The following is a 23823-nucleotide window of genomic DNA, read 5'->3' as shown; positions in this document are numbered from 1 at the left end:
GTTTTAGTGTGTGTGTTCGTGTGTGTTAAATGCGTGTTTGCATGCAAATAATCAAAATCATTCAAAAAGAATCTTCACTAAAAAACGGTCAAAACAGGCATTGCAAATTAAAAAGGAAATCAAGAAAGCACAAAATTTATTAAAACTGAATATTCAGAGCCTTTCTTAAGCTTGATTGGTTAATACATACAATTGAGTAGCTTATGTTAATATTTACTCATAACAGATCTTGATATATTGTATTTTTCTATAGCTTTGTTTTTGCATGATGTGACAAAGTTCTCCAGAAAATGCTCGGCAACATTAAATTTTATTTATTACATCTGATATTAAGTTTTGAAATTAGTATCGTATTTTTGAGGTTATCCAATTCATAGAGATGATGACTAGTTTTGTACTGTGAAATTTAGCTAAGCTCCTAAAATATCTCAGAAAAATTCAAAAATGAGTGCAAATTGAAAAGTTCACAGCAACATGAATCCGAGGGACTTTTTTGATCTTCAAACCAAAAAATGGCCTTATACTGAAGGAGTCATTACAAGTAATAACAATGGGAAAAAGAAAACTACTTTTTCTAACGAAAAATGGCGACCCTAAAACCTCTGTTTCAAAAACCATTTCTTAACTCATTATTGTAGGACATAGTTTATTCATCATTGCCAAAAATAAATACAAGCAAGTCTTGTAGTACCTTGTTTTTGCTATATGTGATCTTTGTCTCCCATCAGTTCTCCGTGATAATGTTTTAGTAGGATTCATTTTTTGCTCAAAATTATAAAAGTCATCTGAGTCAATAAAATTTCAATTATCCCCAAACATTTAGAACTAAAACAAGTTTTATAAATCAAAAAATTGACTACATTTTGCCGAGAAAGACCCTAAGCAAGGTTTTGTCAGAGAATTTTAACATTTGTTGTTTTTTGTTCGATCTAAGAACCAAAAAAACTTAAGATTTATCGAAGCGAGGTTTTTTAGTAAATCTTCGGAACTCTATGAACTATCTGAAACATAGTTTATGATCAATCTTACCGTTTTGCAAGGAATTATTTTCACAGTTAATGGTCTATGTAATACTATACAAAATGTATCTTGTAAAATCGTCTAACACACTGGTGACTACCTAAATCAACTAAGTCGCATAAACTAGGTGGAGAAACGTTAAATACATAAAGAACACGTATTATAGCACGTTATAATATCGGACAAGAAGCTGTGTGCAATATTCTGTGACAAAACCAGATCTTTTGTTGTTAAAGCCATCGGCAACCACCTTTTCGCAGTTTCAAAATTTCAGTTTTCTCTCCCATTGTGTAAGTTTCATTCATAAAGAAACAATTTTTTCAGTTGGAAATTTTTATTTCTGTTGTTTGAGCTCTTTGACACGTATGCAAAATGTTATAGCATTCTGTCTTAATTATAATGGCGAATTTTGATTGTACTTTGACTTATCAGTGGACAATATAAGTAACATTTTTCAGTCTATTTTGATCAGAACTGTGACTGGTAATAGCTCAGACCTCTATTTGATCGTAACAATTGAGAGATAATGTCATTCGGATCGTGTTATGACCTCTTTTGATACCCAAGATGTTGTGATCAGAGGGAACTCAACTCCCCTGGTCGATTATTTTGCAAATTTGTATTCAAGGACTTCTTTTTAAAAAATATTTTCCTGGAATAATTGCAATTTGCTTTTGCCATTACCGTCCACAAAATTGGGAGATAATAGTATGCAAAATAGGCCGATATTAGTTGCTACAAAATATTTAAAGGCTTTTGAACCTCTTCTACTGAATCGATTGAATAAATAACAAAAAGAAAAATACTCAATGGTATTTATATTGAATTTGAATAGCAAAAATCGTCAACAGAAGATGTTTTAAATCTATTCGAAGCTCTACAGTGTAATCATGATAAATTTGAAAAGTGAGTTACAACTGTTTTTGATCCTCTTGATGATCAAGAATATGAACACTCGGAATGAGTTTGAACGCTGAAAGGAACAAAATATGCAACAAAATAGAGTAAGTTGAATAATGTACAATCAGTTGAAGACTTCTCTAGAAGTAAAGCATCCTGCTTGAGCTAGTTATTTACTGCGAGGTACCCCGTGTCCAAGTACGTAATCTTCATGTAAATTAAAAATATTAGGTAATCCATTTCGGCAGTAGAGAAGTTTGAATATCTGTCGATAAATGGGAGAAAATAAAATTTTTTTTCACTGAAATTTGGACCTCCGAAATCAAACTGGTTTTCTTCACTTGATTCAACATATTTTTCATATTTATTCCAATGATATGACGGATATATAGTTTTCCAATATTTACCAATTTTATTCCAGTGTTTGCATGTCGCGGCTTTTTTATTTCTCGATGGCTATAAGGCCTAACTGCACATTGGGAAAGCGGAATTGTTGTCCACCTTCCTGGAAGTGTCAGATCTTTTGACTTGAGGACCACTTGTCAGATTGCCGTTGAGATTTGAACCCTGTGTTCAAAGCAAAGCATAAACAACCTGAGCGTAATCGTAAATCGCGCCACAAAAATTGCTCGAATGAATTTACATATTTGCACCACTGTTCATGATACCGGAGAACGCATTCTCTTTTATGCTTCAGTATTGATTCCGTCATCATGGAATGGCAAAAAGGACATCGTAAACAACTAAGTTATTTCGCTTTTGAAAAATTTTTATCGAGAGATTTGCATGTTGGGTGACCGGAATCTAATGTGTTGTGTGTTGATAACTACAATTCATAAAGATGCTGACTAGTTTTGTACAGAGAGATTTAGCTGAGCTACTGAAATATCTCACAAAATTTCAAAAAAGAGAGCATATCGAAAAGTTCACAGCAACTTGAATCCGAGGGACTTTCTTGATATTCAAACCAAAAAAATGGCCTCATACTGAAAGAGTCATTACAAGTAATAATCCTGGGAAAAAGCAAACTATTTTTTCTAACGAAAAATAGCGACTCTAAAACTTCTGTTTCAATAAGCCATTTTTTAACTCATTACTGTAGGACATGGTTTATTCATCATTGCCAAAAATAAATACAAGCAAGTCTTGTAGTACCTTGTTTTTGCTATATGTGATCTTTGTCTCCCATCTGTTCTCCGTGCTAATGTTTTAGTAGTATTCATTTTTTTGCTCAAATTTATAAAAGTCATCTGAGTCAATAAAGTTTCAATTATCCCCAAACAATTAGAATTATAAACAAGTTTTATAAATAAAAAAATTGACTACAATTTGCCGAGAAGAAAACCTAAGCAAGAATTTGTCAGAGAATTTTAACATTTGTTGCTTATTGTTCAATTTAAGAACCAAAAAAGCTTAAGATTTATCGAATCGAGATTTTTTAGTAAATCTTCGGAACTCTATTAATTATTTGAAACTTAGTTTAGGATCAATCTTACATTTTTGCAACGATTTTTTTTCGCAGTTAATGGTCTACCCGGCTCAACGATCATACAACTTTCTTTGATTTCGTACTAGGTCATATATGATTCTTAGTAATAATACTAGGTCATATATGATTTGTATGAATTCTTGGTAGTCATACAAGGATCATATATGATTTCCTAGAAATCATACAGGGATCATACAAAAAAATTCAAAGACAAAAAACGGTATAGTTTTGATTTTCCATTGAAGTTGAAAAAATTTCTTGGATTTCATACAAGGCCATATATGACACATAATACATTGACTGGTGCCACAAATTCTCCTCTAATTTAGTCAGAGGACTTATTAAATGATTATATCGCATTTGCAACCCACATTTGATTCTTTGTGTGCGCTAAAAGAATAACTTTGTGGTTTAAACGTATTCAGAAAACGCATATGACGTGATATGCATTTTTTTCTTGATTAATTTTTTTTTTATAAATGGGCATTTATATGTATAAACTGGCTTCAGATTATGTCAAAAATTTTGTTATTTGTTTGGACTTACTCTTTTATTTTGTACCCAACTTGCAATTGATATTGTACGTTAGGGTCTTTTGGCGGATCACAATGTGATGCCGGGGTATCATATATGTGATTCCCTACCGAATAAAAACAAAAAAACAAATGGTTAAAGATTTTCAAAAAATAGATGTATGATTCCTGGTATTCGTACTAGGATCATATATTTTTTCTTGGTAATCATACAAGGATCATATATGATTTCTTTGTTTTCATACAAGAATCGTACTAAGAAATCAAGTATGGACAGTATGAAATCACAGATGATCCTTGTATGAAATCAAAGAAACTTCAACCCGGGATGTAATACTGTACAAAATGTATCTTGTAAAATCGTCTAACACACTGGTGACTACCTAAATCAACTAAGTCGCATAAACTAGGTGGAGAAACGTTAAATACATAAAGAACTCGTATTATAGCACGTTATAATATCGGACAAAAAGCTGTGTGCAATAATCTTTTGTTGTTAAAGCCATCGGCAACCACCTTTTCGCAGTTTCAAAATTTCAGTTTTCTCTCCCGTTGTGTAAGTTTCAATCATAAAGAAACTATTTTTTCAGTTGGAAATCTTTATTTCTGTTGTTTGAGCTGTTTGACACATATGCAAAATGATGTAGCATTCTGTCTTAATTATAATGGCGAATTTTGATTGTACTTTGGCTTATCAGTGGACAATATAAGTGACAATTTTCAGTCTATATTGATCAAAACTGTGACTGGTAATAGCTCAGACCTCTATTTGATCGTGACAATTGAGAGATAATGTCATTTGGGTCGTGTTATGACCTCTTTTGATACCCAAGATGTTGTGATCAGAGGGAACTCAACTGCCCTGGTCGATTATTTTGCAAACTCGTATTCAAGGACTTCTTTTTAAAAAATATTTTCCCGCAATGTTTGCAATTTGCTTTTGCCATTACTGTCCACAAAATTGGGAGATAATAGTATGCAAAATAGGCCGATATTAGTTGCTACAAAATATTTAAAGGCTTTTGAACGTCTTCTACTGAATCGATTGAATAAATAACAAAAAGAAAAAATACTCAATGGTACTTAAATTGAATTTGAATAGCAAAAATCGTCAACAGAAGAAGTTTTAAATCTATTCGAAGCCCTACAGTGTAATCAAGATAAATTTGAAAAGTGAGTTACAACTGTCTTTGATCCTCTTGATGATCCAAGAATATGAACACTCGGAATGGGTTTGAACGCTGAAAGGAACAAAATATGCAACAAAATAGAGTAAGTTGAATAATGTACAATCAGTTGAAGACTTCTCTACAAGTAAAGCATCCTGCTTGAGCTAGTTATTTACTGCGAGGTACCCCGTGTACAAGTATGTAATCTTCATGTAAATTAAAAATATTAGGTAATCCGTTTCGGCAGTAGAGAAGTTTGAATATCTGTCGATAAATGGGAGAAAATAAATTTTTTTTTCACTGAAATTTGGACCTCCGAAATCAAACTGGTTTTCTTCACTTGATTCAACAAATTTTTCATATTTATTCCAATGATATGACGGATATATAGTTTTCCAATATTTACCAATTTTATTCCAGTGTTTGCATGTCGCGGCTTTTTTTATTTCTCGATGGCTATAAGGCCTAACTGCACATTGGGAAAGCGGAATTGTTGTCCACTTTCCTGGAAGTGTCAGATCTTTTGACTTGAGGACCACTTGTCAGATTGCCGTTGAGATTTGAACCCTGTGTTCAAAGCAAAGCATAAACAACCTGAGCGTAATCGTAAATTGCGCCACAAAAATTGCTCGAATGAATTTACATATTTGCACCACTGTTCATGATACCGGAGAACGCATTCTCTTTTATGCTTCAGTATTGATTCCGTCATCATGAAACGGTAAGAAGGACTTCGTAAACAACTAAGTTATTTCGCTTTTGAAAAATTTTTGTCGAGAGATTTGCATGTTGGGTGACCGGAATCTAATGTGTTGTGTGTTGATAACTACAATTCATAAAGATGATGACTAGTTTTGTACAGAGAGATTTAGCTGAGCTACTAAAATATCTCAGAAAACTTCAAAAGTGAGAGCATATCGAAAAGTTCACAGCAACTTGAATCCTAGGGACTTTCTTGATATTCAAACCCAAAAATGGCCTCATACCGAAAGAGTCATTACAAGTAATTCATTTTTATTCAACAATGTTTTATTTAGAATTCATTTTTTTGCTCGAAGTTTTTAAATTAATTCATCTGAGTCAATAAAATTTAGAATACCCCCAAACATTTAGAAATACAAACAACTTTTATAAATAAAAATTTGACTACAATTTGCCGAGAAGAAAACCTAAGCAAGAATTTGTCAGAGAATTTTAACATTTGTTGCTTATTGTTCAATTTAAGAACCAAAAAAACTTAAGATTTATCGAATCGAGATTTTTTAGTAAATCTTCGAAACTCTATTAATTATCTGAAACTTAGTTTAGGATCAATTTTACATTTTTGCAACGATTTTTTTTTCACTGTTAATGGTCTACACGGCTCAACGATCATACATTTTTCTTTGATATCGTACTAGGTCATATATGATTCTTAGTAATCATTCTAGGTCATATATGATTTGTATGAGTTCTTGGTAGTCATACAAGGATCATATATGATTTCCTAGAAATCATACAGGGATCAAACAAAAAAATTCAAAGACAAAAAACTGTATAGTTTTGATTTTCCATTGAAGTTGAAAAAATTTCTTGGACTTCATACAGGAAATATATGACACATAATACATTGACTGGTGCCACAAATTCTCCTATAATTTAGTCAGAGGACTTATTAAATGATTATATCGCATTTGCAACCCTAATTTGATTCTTTGTGTGCGCTAAAAGAGTAACTTTGTGGTTTAAACGTATTCAGAAAACGCATATGACGTTATATGCATATTTTTCTTGATTAATTTTTTTTAAATGGGCATTTATATGTATAAACTGGCTTCAGAGTATGTCAAAAATTTTGTTATTTGTTTGGACTTACTCTTTTATTTTGTGCCCAACTTGCAATTGATATTGTACTATAGGGTCTTTTGGCGGATCACAATGTGATGCCGGGGTATCATATATGTGATTCCCTACCGAAGAAAAACAAAAAAACAAATGGTTAAAGATTTTCAAAAATAGATGTATGATTCCTGGTTTTCGTACTAGGATCATATATGATTTCTTGGTAATCATACAAGGATCATACATGATTTCTTTGGTTTCATACAAGAATCGTACCAAGAAATCAAGTATGGACAGTATGAAATCATATATGATCCTTGTATGAAATCAAAGAAACGTCAACCCGGGATGTAATACTGTACAAAATGTATCTTGTAAAATCGTCTAACACACTGGTGACTACCTAAATCAACTAAGTTGCATAAACTAGGTGGAGAAACCTCAAATACATAAAGAACACGTATTATAGCACGTTATAATATCGGACGAAAAGCTGCGTGCAATATTCTGTGACAATACCAGATCTTTTGTTGTTAAAGCCATCGGCAACCTCCTTTTTGCAGTTTCAAAAGTTCAGTTTTCTCTCCCATTGTGTAAGCTTCATTCATAAAAAAAACAATTTTTTCAGTTGGAAATTTTTATTTCTGTTGTTTATGCTGTTTGACACATATGCAAAATGTTATAGCATACTGTCTTAGTTATAATGGCAAATTTTGATTGTACTTTGGCTTATCAGTGGACAATATAAGTGACAATTTTCAGTCTATTTTGATCAGAACTGTGACTGGTAATAGCTCAGACCTCTATTTGATCGTAACAATTGAGAGATAATGTCATTCGGGTCCTGTTATGACCTCTTTTGATGCCCAAGATGTTGTGATCAGAGGGAACTCAACTGCCCTGGTCGATTATTTTGCAAATTCGTATTCAAGGACTTCTTTTTAAAAAATATTTTCCCGGAATGTTTGCAATTTGCTTTTGCCATTACTGTCCACAAAATTGGGAGATAAAAGTATGCAAAATAGGCCGATATTAATTGCTACAAAATATTTAAAGGCTTTTGAACGTCTTCTATTGAATCGATTGAATAAATAACAAAAAGGAAAAAAAAATACTCAATGGTACTTAAATTGATTTTGAATAGCAAAAATCGTCCACAGAAGATGTTTTCAATCTATTCGAAGCCCTGCAGTGTAATCATGATAAATTTGAAAAGTGAGTTACAACTGTCTTTGATCTCCTTGATGATCCAAGAAAATGAACACTCGGAATGAGTTTGAGCGCTAAAAGAAACAAAATAGGCAACAAAATAGAGTAAGTTGAATAATGTACAATCAGTTGAAGACTTTTCTACAAAATAGGCATCTTGCTTGAGCGAGTTACTTACTGCGAGGTACCCCGTGTACAAGTATGTAATCTTAAGGGAAATTAAAAATTTTCGGTAATCCGTTTCGACAGTAGAAAAGTTTGAATATCTGTCGATAAATGGGAGAAAATAAAAATGTTGTTTTTTTTTCACTGAAATTTGGACCTCCGAAATCAAACTGGTTTTCTTCGCTTGATTCAACACATTTTTCTTATTGATTCCAATGATATGACGGATATATAGTTTTCCTATATTTACCAATTTTATTCCAGTGTTTGCATGTCGCGGCTTTTTTTTTATTTCTCGATGGCTATAACGCCTAACTGCACATTGGGAAAGCGGAATTGTTGGCCACCTTCCTGGAAGTTTCAGATCTTTTGACTTGAGGACCACTTGTCGGATAACCGTTGAGATTTTAACCCTCTGTTCAAAGCAAAGCATAAACAACCTGAGCGTTATCGTAAATTGCGCCACAATAATTGCATGAATGAATTTACATATTTGCACCACTGTTCATGATACCAGAGAACGCATTCTATTATATGCTTCAGTATTGATTCCGTCATCATGGAACGACAAAAAGGACTTCGTAAACAACTAAGTGATTTCGCTTTTGAAAAATTCTTATCGAGAGATTTGCATGTTGGGTGACCGGAATCTAATGTGTTGTGTGTGGCAATAACATTTTATACAGGTGTTGACTGAACAGTCACACGGGGTGCTGATGGGGCGGAATGATGCTTTTAAGTCGTAACATGGGATTTAAAGTGGATTCGGTGGCAAATTTTTATTATACTGGAGCTATGATGGCCTGGTAGTGTTCTTTGAGTCGGCTTGAATTTGTTAAGAGTTGGTGCCTTATTTTTGAAGCAACTGTTCAGTTCATGAGTTAAGTGGGGGAAAAGCAGTCAACTTCTGTTTACGTTTAGGGCATGCATGGCATCAAGTAAATGTTTATTATAAGGTGGCAAATTGTTACGTGATTGGCAACTTCTTTTGTTATAATTAAATTCGGTGCCTGAAATTGGGTCAAAATCTCCTCGTCATATTTGCTTTTACTTTTTAAATTGGTTGGCGCAATAAATAATCCCTCCAGACCTTTTTTTGCAACAAGAATATGTTCAAAGATTAATCGTAAAAGCAATGATTTGTTTAAATGGGGTTCTTTCATTATTGAAAAAAAATGCTTTGCGACAAGTAAGTCTTGTGAAATAGACAAAATGTAAAATGTTCTGCGAACTGAATTACTCTGAAGCGACATCAATCCTTAACACTTAAACAATCATTAGAAGATACAATTCGCGTTGCGAATGCTCTTATTTTACAACCTTCATGCGGTGGCTTTTCTAATGCTGATCATAAACCAGTGCGTGGTGCGTTGCATGTGCTGCGTCTTTCCAATGTTGTATTATAATGTGAAATTTGTGTTTGATGACGCTATTTGTTCACCAAAATGGTTAAAATCTGTTTCGTCTGCTGGACCAAATCGTTTTTAACTCCAATATATGGATACAGATAGTTTTGTATAAAGTTTTACCGAGGTTAATGTCGACAATCAACACATGGACTTAAGTAATCTCAACCACCAATCAAAACTAATAATAAAGTCCCTGGCAGATTGGGAAGTAGAATAATAGAAGAGTTTATAACACTGTCACCAAAGACATATAGCTTTAAAGACTACCCAAATAAAACTTAAGAGGAAGGAGTAAAGAATTGTAACAATGCTAAACACGAAGAGTATTATAATGCATTAGAGTGTAGTGTTATAGGGACGTTGACTCGGCTACGTGTGATTATGACATCAGAATTTTTGTGATTTAATCTAGAAAAGAAAAAAATATTTGGACATAGTGTTTCGACATCTGCTATTTTCCATTTTTTGCGCTGGACATTTTTTCTGAGTGACCCAATTATCTTGATTGGATCGCCTGAGAAAATAATTAATTTTTGCATCTTTTGATCGTATTTCAATAGATTTCGGGGTCTGCAATTACGGATAAGATTAGTAGGAGATTATAAAATGAGGGCGAATAAAAATATAGGTTCAATTGTTCGCCTGTTTTCTTTTTGTCTAATTCGTCTACTATTGCAAAACAGTTTCCCTCTTTTTTGTGTTAGTATGAGTTGCGGCTGACATTGTGAATATTTGGTGTTTCTACTCGCCTGATTAACAGTAACTTCATTGTCTTGGATCGTACTTGCATTTTCGGTGCTATCAACTTCATCGATTATCTGTCTTGGTTTTAAAGATTAGTCTCTTCCAATTTCTAGGAAATTTTGCAAAAAGATTTTTTATACCACAACTGTCACTAATTTTGGCTTGAGCGTGACACTAATTTCGGTGTTATTGGTTCTAAAGTGATCATCAATTGAAAACAATGTGTTTTTCTTGGTCCAGTTTTATCTCTTTTTAGTGAATTTCTGTTTGTGGATTCGTAGTGCGATTGCACTGTACTTTGTTGACTCATGTATTCGCATTGCTTGGTTTGTGAATGTTGGAGATCACTGCACTAGTTATTCGAACTTGGTTCTGGATGCCCATCTCTACGTTAATTGCAAACTCTAACGTACGTTTAGGTGTGTTTGTCCTTTTATTAATTAGCCTAAATTTTCTTGCACATCACGATAGATATATCTCTTATGATCGCACATTCTTTGATTCCAAGATGGCAATTTGAGAAGATGTATTTCGGAGAATTTCTCAACGGGTTCTCCCTCTTCACTTTACGGGTAAGGAAGAGGTAGCGCGGAGATGTTATATGAGGGTGAAGCTGCTTTGTGGTCACATAGTTTACATGTTTTTTCTCCATAGTGTTTGTCAACAGATTCAATCTTCTTCCATTTGTTTAGCCTAGTGTCTTTGAGCTATTCAGTGCAGTTATTGCAATCCCTCCAGTTGTACAATGCCAATGCTTCTCTCTGCTACGTGTTGGTAGAGCAGTTTACGGGAAGATGAAACTCAATGGGGGAGGGGTAACTTTAAGTGTAGCTTCCTTTATTCCTAACGTAGTGGTGGCTCGAGTTTGAGTTTTTCCCAAAAAATCGACCAAATTCATGTGATCACGGTGCCAAATGTTACTTAATTTATTTGGGTACGCAATCGCAGGCCAATTTCTGTATTTTAGTTCAACCGCATTTGCGATGAGAATGAAGGCTTAAAATTGAGCATAAACTTAAGATCCGATGGAACCGAACTGCAGAAAACGTGTTGCGATTCCAGTCCTTTTTTAAAAATTGACTGTTTTCGTATTCAGTTTGCATATCTATTTAAAAAATGCATTTAAGAGATTCAAGAGACAAACCATTTCCTGCCAGACGCAGGTAAATTAACAAAGAGTGAGCAATTAAATATAACACGACAAGAAGACAAAACATCAAGATATTTTTGTCACTAAAAGTTTCGGTACAAACTTATCTGAGTACCCATACCACTTGAAGCACCATTAGTGTTGTTCAGATACTTAGTTCTCTCACATTTAGTTTTTAAGGCATTAATTTTTCGAAATCTTAAGAATCCCTCATTGCAACGAGTAAATCGGCAGATAAATTCAGGAAAAAAATATGCTAAACATGAGATAAAAGAGAGGTCAAAAGGTCTTTTTTATCAAATCCAACCTTTTAACAGCCGATTTTTTTTATCATTCAAATGAGTGTTTGGAAGTTAAAAAATGATATTCTATCGGAAACTGCTATTCGTGCAGCTAATTTTTTCTGACTCGCAATGTTATGGCGAAAAATATTGCAAAACAGAACGACTTATCAATTTAAACCGAAGCAACCATTCTCTAAAACAAAAAGCAATCTGAAATGTAACAAAAGTCCTCAGGAAAAAGGGAAAATCTCAAACCCAAAAAAGAAATTATAATAGCAGAAACTCCAGCAATTTAAACTTGTACCAATCGCAAGAAACGTTAGCTTTTTCAGTAGTTAGTTTTATAATTAGCCGAAAACGCAGCCCTAAATTTTTGAAAACTCAAAATATTTTATTGGACCTATAGAATGTATATATTATATGTGACTGGCAAGTTTTAACCAACAGGTTGTAAAAGTAATTTACGTGTCGTTCGACAAAAGTTTTTATTCTTGATTTTTGTGAAAAAAAAGGTACCCCGGTCAAGGAAACATCGGAAAAATTTGTAAGATAAGCAGTGAAAAACTGTTTTTTCCACCGCAAATTTTGGACATAATTTTGCGGTGAAATGCGGTGAATGCGGGGAAATTATGTAAGTTCACCGCTAGATTAAGCGGTGAAATTACACATTTGAGCGGTGAATTGTGGTGAATTTTTGTAAGATCACCGCTTACTCTAGCAGTGAACTTACATAATTTCACTGCATTCACGCATTTCACCGAAAAATTATCTACGAAATTCACGGTGAAAAAAAAACAACTTTTCATCGCTTATATTACATATTTTTCCGAGTTTTTGCTTTCGGATGTTTGCAGCAGTAAACTTGTCTTAGCTTTTGCATTAGCCTTTTTAGCTTCTTTGAAGATTAGAGGCAGTGCATTACTGAGCTCCATAAGGAGCGCACCTGACCTAGCCGCCAAAGAAAAAAAGACCCTAAATAGCTAAAACTAATTTGCGAAGGGGTCATAAACAAGGGCGGGGGTTATCGCGCTGAATAAAGAAACAGACAAACATATAAATGAACATCTAAACGCACAAGAAAGGGGGCACAGAAAGGACTGGGGTTTATTGTGCTGCAAAATAAAACAAACAAACATAAAATGGCGGTGACACCTCGACCCGGTTATCTTGCGAGACGGTTTTCGAAAGATCATTAAAGAGGAATGGTAAGGATTCTTGCCGCTGAATGGTTATTATGCAAGATCTTGCAAAATGATGGTTGTCTTCCAAGATATTGCAAGGTTTAGAACACTCTTGATGTTGCAAAATGTTGCGAGTTTCTTAAAGTATATTTTAGGATAATCAAGTGATTTCGACTGAGGCGACACCTCAAACTGTGATAGGATCTGCCAAAGGTACCATAAGGCCTTTATAAAATAAAGTGATAATCTCACTGGGGCCGTTTTTCATATCCACTAGGGTGTTATCAACTCAAACGGGAGCATCGCACAACTCAGAGCTCTCTCGTTTTGTTGAAGCTGAGTTTTGCAATTAATGGCAATGCTTCACCGTGTCCATAATTTCTCATCATCACCCCAAACTGGACCATCATACTGCACGTTCAAATTTGACCGTTATTTATTAACCAACAGCAAACAGACAGATTTTGAGTACATAAACACAGGATATGCAGCAACAACAACAACAACAACAACAACAACAACAACTAGAGTCTGTAGCAATGCAATAGAAATCTATCATTGTTAGCTTTCCTTGAAATTAATTACAGATAGATGGTAACGAAACTGTCTAGGACAAAAGCATAAATTTGACAATAAACGTAGCGGACCCTACACTCTCATTTTACCCAAGAACAGTACACACGATGTATTATTCGGGCTATGATCACATTACTGGTTGTGACAACTTTTTTATGAATGACACTTATAAAGACGTTGAATGCATGGCAATGATGACGGTCAAGTATTGGTGGTTTTTTGTCGGACTTGTGGGAAGTTTTATGCATACATACGTTCTCTTCTGTTACATCTTGAACCGTGAATCGCACAAAGACACAATTGATACGTTAATTATTGCGTTATCATTTTTCGACCTTATAAATTGCATTGGCCTTACAGTTACTTCAGTGTTGAATTCTCTGCCAATATATTATGATGCAGTGGAGTGCTTTGTGTCTTCAATTTTTTTGCCATTTTACAGGTGAGCAATAGAAGTGATTCAATGCCGGGTTGAGGAACTTTCTAAAATTCGTGAAAAAAATGCGCTGAATTTTCAAAAAGTTACCTAAAAAAACTTACAAAATAATGCAGTGAGAAACGTTGAAATTTAGTATAAACTTAGTTGAATGTGTTAGAGAGAAGGAGATGCGCTGAAACCACTCAGAAATTACAGAAAGCTAAGCAAACAAATGAGCAGTGAAAATCGTTTGCTCGCTTGAACAGTCTTTCTTTACCGCTTGCTCTAAATCTTGCTGCGAATCTGTTTAGATCAAAATAACTTCTTGAAGAAAACTTAATTCTGTTTTTTGATATTGAATAACCTCTTCAATTACTTATATGACAATGAATTCCCCAACTTCGATGGATTACAATGTTATCTTGGACGTGGATAAAGAGCTGTAGAGCTACATACATGCAGTGCCCTGTGAGGAAACCAGAAAAACGCTCCAAAAAATGGTGGTAATTTTTAATGAAAAATCAATAGAATATGACACCACTTGGAAAATTTGGAGGTCTACGCACTTGCAAAATTTAATTGAAGACATAAAAGAGAGGGTACGCGAGCAAGATTGGTATAACTCCAAAGATTCAATGATGTCCAAGAATCCCGCATTTGATGCCAGAAAAATGAAAACAAAACATCGAAAAACTTTGCAAAAACTTTTTTATTTTATGAAAAAATTGAACGTAATCTAAAAACGTATCTCATGTTACCCACCAAATGTGTGGTTCCTGGTAATCTTAAACCTTCAGTTATTTTAAAATACGTGCAGTTCCGTGTAAAGGATAAAATTTACAAATTTAGAAGACTAATCAAAGCAGATGCCAAAAACAACCGCTACATGGCTACTCCTGTCAATTGTAAATTGATTCATGTTAATGAGCGCATGCCTCCTGCAGAAGACATGAACTATGTAACATCTACTTATAAATGAGCAGCGTCAGTCCTCTGTTCTGATCCCCATGACCCGAACGGCATCTGAATCAAGTCAAATACCCGGTTGTAACGAAAACTAGAATGCATAACTACTCGAGCGAAATTATGATTAATACGCCTATTCATTTCAATAGGAAATCATTTGCAATAAAGATAGAAATTTTGATAGAGGCAAAGATATTAAATTAGTCTCAGACAAGAAACTATGAAAAGTTGCTGTGTCTGATGATAGTGTTCTTGCTGTTAAAGAAGTATACCTGTGTTTTGTTTTTGAGATTCTAATTCTCCTGTTATGATGATATGTTGAATTAGTAAAAATTTCTTTTCTTTCATTTTCAGTAAAGTCTAATATCTGATGATTGAAATGATTAAAACAAATTTCGATCGCTTGTTCTGTTATTGACTATCTGACAGCTTAGAACTCTCAAAATTGGCGCAATACAAATACTTAATTAAGTTGTTCCTGCCTCTTTTCATGAGTTCTTTTCAAATTCGTTTCCTTTTTATTTCACAATTTTCCTTTTTTCTAAACGCTCTCCTTTCCTATAAATTTTTGGGACATGATTGAAAAATGCAGATTTTGATAAGGCGTTCCTTACTCAAAATTAACAATCAGAACATAACATTCGCCAAATTTCTTCACTAAGCAATAGTGAATTACATCAAAAACACTTCTTGATCGTTACACAAAAAAGTTTGCAAAAAGCGATTGTCCGCAGACAGAAAAATATAAAATGAAAAAACCTAATTTTTAAAACTGTAAGCTTGTCTAAAGTGTGAACTTTGCGTTAGGTGATTGTCCGAATACACCAGAAGACATAACTGATTTAAATTTCAAAAAAGTAAAGAGACGAATAGAAAGGGAAGGGGGGAGGAGGTGGAAGAGAGGGGAGGAGGCAGGAGAGGGACGGCAAGGGGTAAGAAAGGGGCGGAGAATAAGGGAAGTAGTGAGGGGAGGGAAGGGAGAGGGAGAAGAAAGGAAAACGAGGAAAAATTTCCATGATTGAATTGCTTTTAAATGACGATTTAAACAGTTTGCCTGGTGCGGTTGTCAGCATTTAGCGAAAGTCTCCAAAAAGTTCAAACTAGGTTTCAGTATCTCTGACAAGACTTAGGTTGACCATTTTGCGTAATACAATTGTCCGAAGATTGCAATTTGGACACATTACAATTATTAGACAGGATTGAATGATATACATTGTTTACTGGAGGCGATTGTCCACAAATAGGAATCTTCTTCATCTTGAGTTATTAGTGTTCAACACCGCTGTTTGCCTTTTTTTAGTGCGCACTGACCATAAAATTTGTAACAAAAGTTAAAATTCAAAATTTGATAACACAAGAAGCCAAAAGACAGTGTAAAATGTTAAAGCAAGCGCTAGGGTAACTTCTTTAAAAGGAAAGATTTGTTAATGTTTCGAAAACTTTGCTAGGCTCTAATTACTATGAACTTACGATAAAAGTCAAAAACATCTTCAACGAAATTCTTTTTATTGTTCTGACTGAGGCTTAGTTGAAACCAATGTCCAAACTATCAGCATTTTTTAAAGATACATATGAACAAATTTTAATGTAGCCGACAGAAAGGCAAAGGTTGAGGTGTTGCAATTATGTGTCATGACAAGACTGAAAAGCAGACGTTTAAAGATGCCAATCTCCTTAAACTACAAAATCTAAATGTAAAAACTTACTTTTTTGGTCAAACAATCTTCATAACAGTCTAATAAAAAGCTGCTATATTAAAAGGCGTAACATTTCAAGATGAATTGATCACTCACTTAAAAAAACTGGACACCATAAAAATGCATAATGTGAATCGTGTACTTTGTGGTGATTTCGATCAAGATTTAAAGAAAATAAGTCTACAATAACAACGGAGCTTATCAAAATGCTCTCAAACCTGGGGTTCAAATTAATCTCAACACCATTTGGAACAACAAGAAATAAAAGAATATCGAACACAACAACTGACGTTATTTCTGAAGATTTTAATTGCAAATCAAATGGAATCAATTGAACATATTACATAACAGATCACTGAAGCATAAAAGTTCGAACAAACAAAATCTCTAAAAGGATACAAACTCGAGGAGAAACAATTTTTTGGGAAGAAACTGATCAAAAATAAAACATCAAGAAATGCAAGCACTTTTGGATTGTATTCTGACATCTAATCTAAGAGAGGAAAACAGTCTTTGAAACAATGCTCAACACGTGAAACTTTCCCTAAAATTGAAGAATTACTTTCCCCTGCTCTAGAAGAATAATAACTCCTAAACAAATCCCAAATAAACCAATCCAGAGATGCTGAATGAACAGCGAGCTCAAAAACTTGCGTGAAAAGACAAAGTAAGTTTTCAAACTTATGTCAGATTGAACGCGTATAAAGACAGAAGTATATATTTAAATCAAGGAAACATTACAAAGACCCCAATACAGAAAATTACAAACAATTTTTTGGGCAACTTTTCAGCAAAAAAGCGAATCCAAGATTAGACCTTTTTTCAAACTCGTAAACAAAATTAGATCGAAACCAAAAACTTCAACCGCTGATAAATCCAATCCACCAACTGCAACTCAACTAAACTCTCATTTTTCATGAAATGAGCAGACGCTCGCTGCAAAAGAAAAGCTTGCCATGAAAACTCAAAGCAAGTGAGAGAAACAGGCAACACAATATATCTGTAACCTCTGACAGAAATTTAAGTTCACAACGAAGTCAAAATAAACTCAGCCTTGATCAAATGGGTTTTTCAAACAGTCTTATCAAAATTGTTGCGCCGACCATTTCTTCATGTGTTTTTGATCAATTTAATAAAATAATAGATAAGGGAGTCTTTCAAGATTCCAGAGTTATTCCTATACATGAAGAACGTCCTCTATCCGACCCGAGTAACTACCGGCCAATATCACTCATACCAAAAATTGGAGAATTTTTTGAAAAATTCCTGCAGTCAGGATTGATGTCTTCCTTATTTAAAAATGATTTATTGTCAAAGAATCAATTAGGCTTTTTAAGTAAACTATCAATAACAGATGCTTTGGTTGATCTAGTTGAACCTATTTGTGACATGAGATTCGAAATCAAGCTCCTCGTTGCGTTTTACTGGATCTAACAAAAGCATTTGATACTGTATATAATAAACTTTTCATCTGCAATTGAGATCTATGGACTACGTAGTAAATTATCGAATATCATAACATCGTTACTGAGTAACAATAAACATTTTATATATACATTAATGGCGAAAAATCGACGAGTCTAGGGGTTACCTGCGGAGTACCCCAACGTTCTGTTTTGGAACCGCTTCCATTTCTTCAAAATATCAACCACTTGAAATATTTACAGTATCATGGTCATCTTGTACTTTATGTTGATAATACTGCAAGTGTATGTGAACCAAAAACGATTTGTGTAAACATGATTACCAATAGAACTATGGAGTTGACAGCATAGAACTATGGATGTCTCAAAACAAGCTTACAAATAATCAGCACAAAACAAAAGTTATCACATTTGGTTGAAAATGCCTTTTGAATTGAAGCTGAATGAGATCAAACTAGCGCCACCCGGAAATGTAAAAAAGATGAGCTTTTGGTTAGATAAAGATCTTAATTAGTTAGAACATTTACAAGTAATAAAAAACGAAGGCAATAAGTTCATCTCTCTCTCTCTCTCTCTCTCTCTCTCTCTCTCTCTCTCTGTCTCTCTCTCTCTCTCTCTCTCTCTCTCTTCCATCAGACAAAAAGTATTTATCAATCAGCATGACGATAAACATCTTAAAAATGTATGTTCAACCCATCTGTCAATACTAATATCTACTAGGAGGCAAAGCCTCAAGAAGTCACCTAGAGGCTCTTCAGAGTCAGCAAAACTTTCTCATCCGAATAGTTCTTGGGCTGAAATGAACTGATGGAGTGGGAACCTATCGAAAATAGTATTCCATTCTCTCAACATTTGAGTTTCAAGTATACCAATTGTTTAAACTACTTTGCAAAATAGTTCTCAGAGAGCATCACAGTTTATTGGTTAATTTTATATCTACTTTTGAAATTAAAAGTTGCCATTATTATTAGAGAAGACCCAAATCACTCTCCACAAAACATAGATGACAACGGCTATCAAAAACACGACATGAACACGGATACGGATATTGTTCAACTCAACAATTATTTTGAACCGACAGATTTTGAGTGATATTATGCAACATTTGAAAACAGCAAATTGATCAGTTTTGTTGACAGTTTCAGAGATCTGTATATTATAGACTCACAGTATTTCACCAATTTATTTTGGTAAACGATTTTAATATAATGAATATCTTTTCCTTTAAACTGACATCCATCGTTTTTCACTAGATTTTTTATAAAAAAAGATAGTAAGGAAGGAGAAAAAAACGAATCTTTTAATTGAGCGACCCTTTTTGAAAATCTTGATGTATGGATTATAACATACTCCAAGAATATACTATCATTTTGTCAAAAGAATGCGCTGAAATTTTGTAAGAAATGCGCTGAAGATGTGCTGAAAGTGTACGAGTTTTTACAGTTTGTCTAATCTTTTCAATTTTAGCATGTTCTTCGTTTTTTGATTTAATATTTGAGAGCGTAGCCCTCCAATTTGAACATTACAACCTTTCTTACACTGTTTGCTACCAATGTATCTGTGCTTTAAGTTACAAAATGAACGTGACAAAATCATAATTCAAGTTTTAGTTCTCAATTTTTACATTGTGCGGGTTCCTTGAGCAAATGAGGTTTTCAAAATATTGTGCTTATTAGATTCTATTCGTCAGCTCTTCCAAAAGCCTTAATCTTAAAAGAATATTGTGTGTCTTATAAGGTTCTTATAAGATCTTGTAAGATAAGTTTAATCTTATAAGAATAGTGGGTGCCTTATAGGATTCTATTATGATCATAGAAGATCTGCTTTATCTTAGCAGAATAATCTGTGTCTTATAAGATTTTTGTAAGGTCTTACAAGATATGATTTTATCTTATAAGAATATTGTGTCTCTTAAAAGATTCTATTATGATCATACAAGATCTGCTTTAATCTTAGCAGAATAATGTGTGTCTTATAAGATTCTTGTAAGGACTTACAAGATATGTTTTAATCTTGTAAGAATAATGTGTGTCTTATTAGATCTTTATAAGATCTTACCAGTTGTTACTATTCTTAGGAACTCTTATAAGATTAAAACATATCTTATAAGAATCTTATAAGATCTTACGAATTTTTGCAACCTTTATAAGATCTTATAAGTTCTGAGTAAATCTTGTAAGTATCTTATACAATCTTAAAAGATTATTGCATTAACTTGTAAGGCCAGATAAGAATCTTATAAGATCTTATAAGATTTGCAATGGTCAATGACTAGGAAGTAGCGCCTGCTGGGCATTAGATTCTCTTAGGGCCGTTCCATACAGTTCAACCCAATTTCAACCCCCTCCCAGTACCCACCCCAGCTCCTTGTTGCAACAGTAACCCAGCGACATCACCAGTTGTTTGAGAGTAGTTAGGCCGACAATAGTCTTTTATGTTTAGCACATGTTGGATCTGGCGAGCAAGTCAAAGCACGATCAGTAAGATTGATACCCATAAGTTAGGGGTTGTGGTTGGCCGAAGAATTAACATCTTTCTAAAAGCTACTTCTATGCCTAAAGCTTAAAAACAATTAAGAAACTATTATAATTTTTGATATAGCAAGAGCAAACCCGGGTCGAGGTTTTTGGGTAAATTTTTGTAAGAAATGCGGTGAATGCGGTGATTTTTCGTAAGAAATGCGGTGATTGCGGTGAATGCGGTGAAAAAAAATAATTCACCGCTTTTCACCGCATTTCTTACAAAAATTCACCACCAAATTCACCGCATTTCTTACGAAAGTTCACCGCATAGACTATTATGGCAAATTAATGTAAGAAATGCGGTGAATGCGGTGAAAAAAAATAATTCACCGCTATTCGACCCCAGGTCTAGGTGTCAACGCTAAAAAGCGTTAAATTATGTGAGATTTTGTTAACTAAAGAGAACGCGGTGAAAAAAATTAATTCACCGCGATTCACCGCATTCACCGCAAAAAGATGTAAGAAATACAGAAATACGCGGTGAAAATTTTTTTTTCACCGCATTTCACCGCATTTCTTACGAAAATTCACCACCAAACCTCGACCCGGGAAATTAAAGACGTGGTTTTATGAATCTGTTTAAGGCAAAACTTTGTCAGCTGGAAGTAATAGCTAGCACAGAGGTATATCTCAGAGCTGAACGACCGTAGTAATTTTTGTTGCAATGCAAAGAAAAATCAAAAGAAAAACGGGACTATTTTACCATACGTTAGTCAAAATTGTCCCAGTTTATTAAAAAGCTCAGCTTCTGAATATATAGAGACTCAAGTAGAACATTATGAGAAAAGGGTGTTTCAATATAAATTGCAGACATTCGCAGGGCATGTTATATGCCACCCATTATTGAAAAAGTATTCCAAAAGTATGATACTCCGACAAAGTCCTTTTCGCGTAGACTTTTTTCGAGTTAACTGGACCGTTCCTTAAAGATATTTTCTTAAGAAAGTAAAAAAAATCGATCAACAAATTTATGCGTGAGGTTCACAATGATTGCTCTCTAACTGTTTTTTTTATTTATCAAAGCCGATCAAGAACGGCAAGTTCTTGCGATTGAAAGTATTCGAAAACTGATTTTTCTGGTAAAATTTCAACAAGAGATATTATTTTTTCAGGTACTCTCTATTCATGATGGTCTTCATGCTAGCCGCTAATCGTTACTATGCCGTATGCCGTTACCAGTTTTATGGATTGTATTTTACACCTGCCAAGATACGATGCTACTCGATAGCAATACTTATCTTTGTAGTCATAACCGGAGTTAGTAAGCTGTTCGAATACTGCGTGATTGATGTCGTCGGGGTAAATTTACAGAAAACTATTCAGTATGGTTCTTTGGCCGTTTTTATAATTATCGGTTGCCCTGTTAATATTTCAACTGTTGTATGTTACTCGATGATATACAGAAAATTACGCAGAGGTGTTACATTTAACAACACCAGTGAGAATTCACTTGAAACAGTGAGCGATAACAATGCGAATATCCTTGAAACTTCGCAAAGTTGGGCCCTGGATGAGTCTGAAGTTTCGTTTTTGAGGAGTATCGCCATATTTTCAGTCCTTGCCGTCCCGTGTGTTCTCCTGGACTACAGTCTAACGCTGATTGAAGTTGCATACTTCGGAGGAATCTATTCAACAGTTCTTCATGAGGTTTTGATCTATGTTTTACTCTTTAGGTTTTCTTATGAATACGTATTACCAAAATGAACAAATTATCGCGTAAAACTTGACCACTTTGATTATTGAGTTTACGTCTAGAACGACGAGGTTCTAAATTGCGGTGATTTTCAAAATTTGTTCACAGTGGGCACCTAATGATTAGTTTTTTCATTGCCCAGCATAAATACTGAAGTAAAAAATGCTTCCGAACGATCGAGATCTTCTAGGTAACTCAATTTGATTAAAACTACTTGTGGGGAATTTTGATTCGATATTTTGTTTTATAGAAATTGGACTCATCTATCTAAAACTATGAAATAGACAAAAAAGATCAAAAAATAAATTAAGAGAACCAATAATTGAAATTGGGCGGAAAATTTATATAAAACTGTGATTGGCAGATTTTATTGCAAATTGAAGCAAATGCACATAAAGCTGACAAAACATAAATTTTCGAAAACCACAAAACAAAACGACCATCTTTTAAGAGTCCTTCACGCACATTCCTTGAAACAATCCTCTGAAATAGTCAAATCTCCAACAAAATGTCCTCCGCTATTTTTGTTGATAATTTTTAAGTTTTGCTTGCTTGTTAATATATAACGCATTACGCGTCATTAGCAGGGTTAAAATGGATCAAACACGAGGCACGTAATATTGATTCGATTAGTAACTGCATTCCGTTTTACGGTCCTTTTAGAGACTGTCCTACTGTTTGATTTAGGAAAATCTAACCAGGTATCGCCATATGAAGGAAATGAGAGTGCTACTCGTATGAATATGGTGCGGGAAAATGGAGAGATGTTGGGATTAATGCAATTAAGAGACAACTACATGTCTTTTTCGCAAGTAATTTTTGATACATTCAACCTTGTAACGCTACGAATTCCGCATAGTTGCTGCCATAAGCTTTCTTAAAAAAGTTTCATCAAAAGTTAAAAAAACTAAAACGGTCAAAAACAGTTATGAAGGCATTGAAGCCTAAAATGAGCTCCAGTATGTACTATTTACCTCTTAAACAGAACTGACATTACTGGCAAAAAACAAGGATTTTGCCTGTATATGAAGAACCAAGTTTATTTAAATTAAACTTTATGATGCATTTACCCAGTATAGCTCTGTAAAAAAAACTGAAACGAAATGTTTTGGCGCCACAATTGAACTGAAACAAGAGCCATCAGACCATTCCAAATGAAACCAAAACTATAGAACTTGAATTTTTGTCAAAACACGAAAAAGGTCAACACCGAAAATCGACTGAACGTTGAACTTCCAACTATGAAAGAATTGTCAAAAGAAGTTGGAAGCAGAAGGCTTAAGCGACTTCGAAAAACAGACATTGTGTAATCAACTGGAAGAGACATTAGGAAAACTAGATGATGTTTTCGCAGAACGCATTTGAATAATGAAGCCAGAAGATTGCACCCAAGTTTTTGTGAACCTCAGTGATAGTAGCAGTTACTATCGGTACCTGAAAAAAGAGTAAGAGC

At 34.1% G+C, this 23823-nt stretch overlaps 1 protein-coding gene across 1 annotated transcript; it reads left to right on the top strand.

The window, feature by feature from the left end:
* Positions 1-13577: 13577 nt before the first annotated feature.
* Positions 13578-23111, top strand: LOC142358491 (uncharacterized). Its single transcript, XM_075409888.1, has 3 exons — positions 13578-14092; positions 21790-22324; positions 23058-23111. Exons 1-3 carry the CDS (start codon positions 13758-13760, stop codon positions 23109-23111), a joined length of 924 nt encoding a protein of 307 aa, XP_075266003.1. The 5' UTR covers positions 13578-13757.
* The last annotated feature ends 712 nt before the right edge of the window (positions 23112-23823 follow it).

The sequence above is a fragment of the Convolutriloba macropyga genome, unplaced genomic scaffold, assembly GCF_964194025.1.
Source record: "Convolutriloba macropyga unplaced genomic scaffold, txConMacr16.3 SCAFFOLD_1976, whole genome shotgun sequence".
In the NCBI taxonomy this organism is placed as follows: Eukaryota; Metazoa; Xenacoelomorpha; order Acoela; family Convolutidae; genus Convolutriloba; species Convolutriloba macropyga.
This window is presented reverse-complemented; position numbering and strand designations above follow the sequence as displayed.